This window comes from Quercus suber, unplaced genomic scaffold (genome assembly GCF_002906115.3).
Source record: "Quercus suber isolate HL8 unplaced genomic scaffold, Cork oak 2.0 scaffold_470, whole genome shotgun sequence".
NCBI classification, from domain to species: Eukaryota; Viridiplantae; Streptophyta; class Magnoliopsida; order Fagales; family Fagaceae; genus Quercus; species Quercus suber.
In genome coordinates, this window is record NW_027069921.1 from 414356 (window position 1) to 416828 (window position 2473).

Consider the following 2473-nt stretch of genomic DNA (forward strand, 5'->3'; position numbering starts at 1 on the left):
ACCTTTGGCAAACTCACTAGAAGTTAAAGTGTTACACAGTAGCCATTTACGCATAAAATTTTGAAAAATGCTATGTCTTTAACATTTTGACAACAAATGTTAAATAACAAGTTGTTATTAATGGGGTAAAAAGTAATTTATTGGTAGGTTTAATTTTAAACCGATATCAACTAACCACTTATGATTTATTGTGAAAATATTGTAAAAATAGTAATTTTCAAAAATTTTAGACTTGAGGTGACTTATAGGAACATTGCACGTGGGGCATTTTTTTTTTTTTTTTCCCACAAAATTTATCCAGGTAAAATGCAAAAAAAGTACTATCAGAAAATAAAACGATGTCGGATCAGAAAGCAAAGAGAGCGAAACCCTGCTTTTTGGTCTGACCTGAAAGATCATGAAGATTTTTGCATTCTATAAGCACAGAGAAAGAAAGAGAGAAGAATCGAAGGAAATGATATAAAAAGAAAAAAGAAAAAAAATGAAGATAGTAACGTACAACGTTAATGGTCTGAGATCACGCATTTCACAGTTCGGTTCTCTCCGCAAATTGCTCACTTCCTTCGATGCCGACATCATTTGCCTTCAGGAGACAAAGTTGAGAAGACAGGAACTAACAGCGGATTTAGCAATGGCAGAAGGATACGAATCCTATTTTTCGTGCACTCGTACGGTTGATAAAGGTCGAACGGGCTATGCCGGTAAGATGTTTGATTAAATGTCTCAATGAAACCACAATGTTTTGGTTTTGCCACACGCTAACTGCTCTCTACTTTCTCTGATTGCTGCTTCAGGTGTTGCTACGTTTTGTCGTGTAAAGTCTGCGTTTTCAAGTCACGAAGTGGCCCTTCCGATTGCGGCGGAGGAAGGCTTCACTGGGCTTCTTGAAAATTCTCTAAGTGGAAAAGGTGAAGCACATGAAGGTCTAGAGGACTTTGCTAAAGATGATCTTCTTAAGGTTGACAATGAGGGGCGTTGTGTTGTTACAGATCATGGTCATTTTGGTGAGTATTAAGCATCATCTTTTGCGCTCAAGTCCTTAAAGTTGAGTCTATGAGCGTTCCTAAAGTTTAAAGTGATCACTTTTAGTCCTTAACAAATTTTAAGTCCTTTTAGTCCCTAAAAAACTTAAACTGATTGATTTTAGTCCTTGTGGAGTGGCTCCTGGGCACGAGCATTAAGTGCTTAGCCCATTAGGGGTGAATGCCCTGGATTATCAGGCAATTAGTTTTGGCAGGTGGGGTTAGTTGCCCATAGGTTTAATTGGCTAGAGGAGGGCTATATATATATAATATATAAAGGTCTTTGCGGAGTGATGATGTGTCAAATTTTAGTTCTTCCACATCATCCTAGGGACTAAAACCGATCACTTTCAACTTCAGTGACTAAAATCGCTCATTGGCTAAAATTTAGGGCCCGTTAGTGTATTTAAGTCAAGTTTTTATTTGCAATGATTATGTGACGGAGTTTATGTTCATAATTCCTTCTTTCTTTCTTTTTCTTTTTTTTTTTTTTTTTTGGGATGGATATTTATGTTGGGAATTGGCCAGTTCTTTTTAATCTGTATGGTCCTCGAGCTGAATGTGATGATGCACAAAGGATCCAGTTTAAGCTCACATTTTACAAGATATTGCAGGTAACCAACTTGTGTTAATTAGCATTGGGCTCATGGTTAATTGATCGTGGCTTTGGTTATCATATCCATCCATGAAGAAATATGCTATACACTTTTACGTTTTGTGTGATCCTTTACTGAAGAGTATTAACTTATATGGTATTATGCAGAGTCCAGAAGATTGCAAAGTTGTGTATTGTCTATTAATTAGAAACTCAACAGGGAATCTGTGACGGTTTAATTAACTTAAAAATGTTTCAAATAGGAATCTATTTAATTTATTTATAACCATTTTTCCATTATTAAAAAAGAAAAGAAAAAGATTGTATGCATTGTTCGAGGCTCTAGCTTGCGGGGTCTGGGAGATTCAATTTTCCCATTATAAAGTAGATAACTTGGGTTGCAAGTTCAACATAACCTACCTTGCATGTTCATGAAGTTCTGTAGTTTCAGGCATAAGGGATGAATACTAACTAAAAGAAATTACATTCATCGGACGCTATGAAAAAAAAAAAAAAAAAAAACTTATCCTTATCCCAATCATTTTTTTTTTTTTTTTTTTGGGGAGTCTAATTGCAATTTGAAAACCAATAAGAGAGTGGTCATGTTTTGTAAGCAAAGTGCTTTTATCACATCACCACGTCAAATGTGTAAATAGTAGGAGAAAGAAACACCCTTACTCAACCTGTCATAGAAAACATTAGTGCAACCTTGGAAAAATTTTCAGCCACAACATATCCAATAGAACACTATAAGATCAAAAACTTGGTTCACAGGAATAGACACCCCTCATATCCAAAAGCAACCTAGTTGCTTGCCTAGGAGAACTGGCTGTCCCATAAAACACAATCAAAAGGA

The 2473-nt window shown here is 35.7% G+C and overlaps 1 protein-coding gene across 1 annotated transcript; it reads left to right on the top strand.

Moving 5' to 3' along the window:
• Positions 1-333: 333 nt before the first annotated feature.
• LOC136062954 (DNA-(apurinic or apyrimidinic site) endonuclease 2) lies at positions 334-2118 on the top strand. The gene is made up of 3 exons (XM_065762716.1): positions 334-701; positions 795-1004; positions 1551-2118. Exons 1-3 carry the CDS (start codon positions 482-484, stop codon positions 1652-1654), a joined length of 534 nt encoding a protein of 177 aa, XP_065618788.1. The 5' UTR covers positions 334-481; the 3' UTR covers positions 1655-2118.
• Positions 2119-2473: the final 355 nt, after the last annotated feature.

What these genes read in the sequence shown, in the direction of transcription:
- LOC136062954 (XM_065762716.1), top strand. Translation starts at nt 482, where the DNA reads ATGAAGATAGTAACGTACAACGTTAATGGTCTGAGATCACGCATTTCA. An exon ending in AGGTCGAACGGGCTATGCCG is followed by an intron (nt 702 to 794) that starts GTAAGATGTTTG and finishes TTGCTGCTTCAG; the next exon opens with GTGTTGCTACGTTTTGTCGT. An exon ending in TACAGATCATGGTCATTTTG is followed by an intron (nt 1,005 to 1,550) that starts GTGAGTATTAAG and finishes GGAATTGGCCAG; the next exon opens with TTCTTTTTAATCTGTATGGT.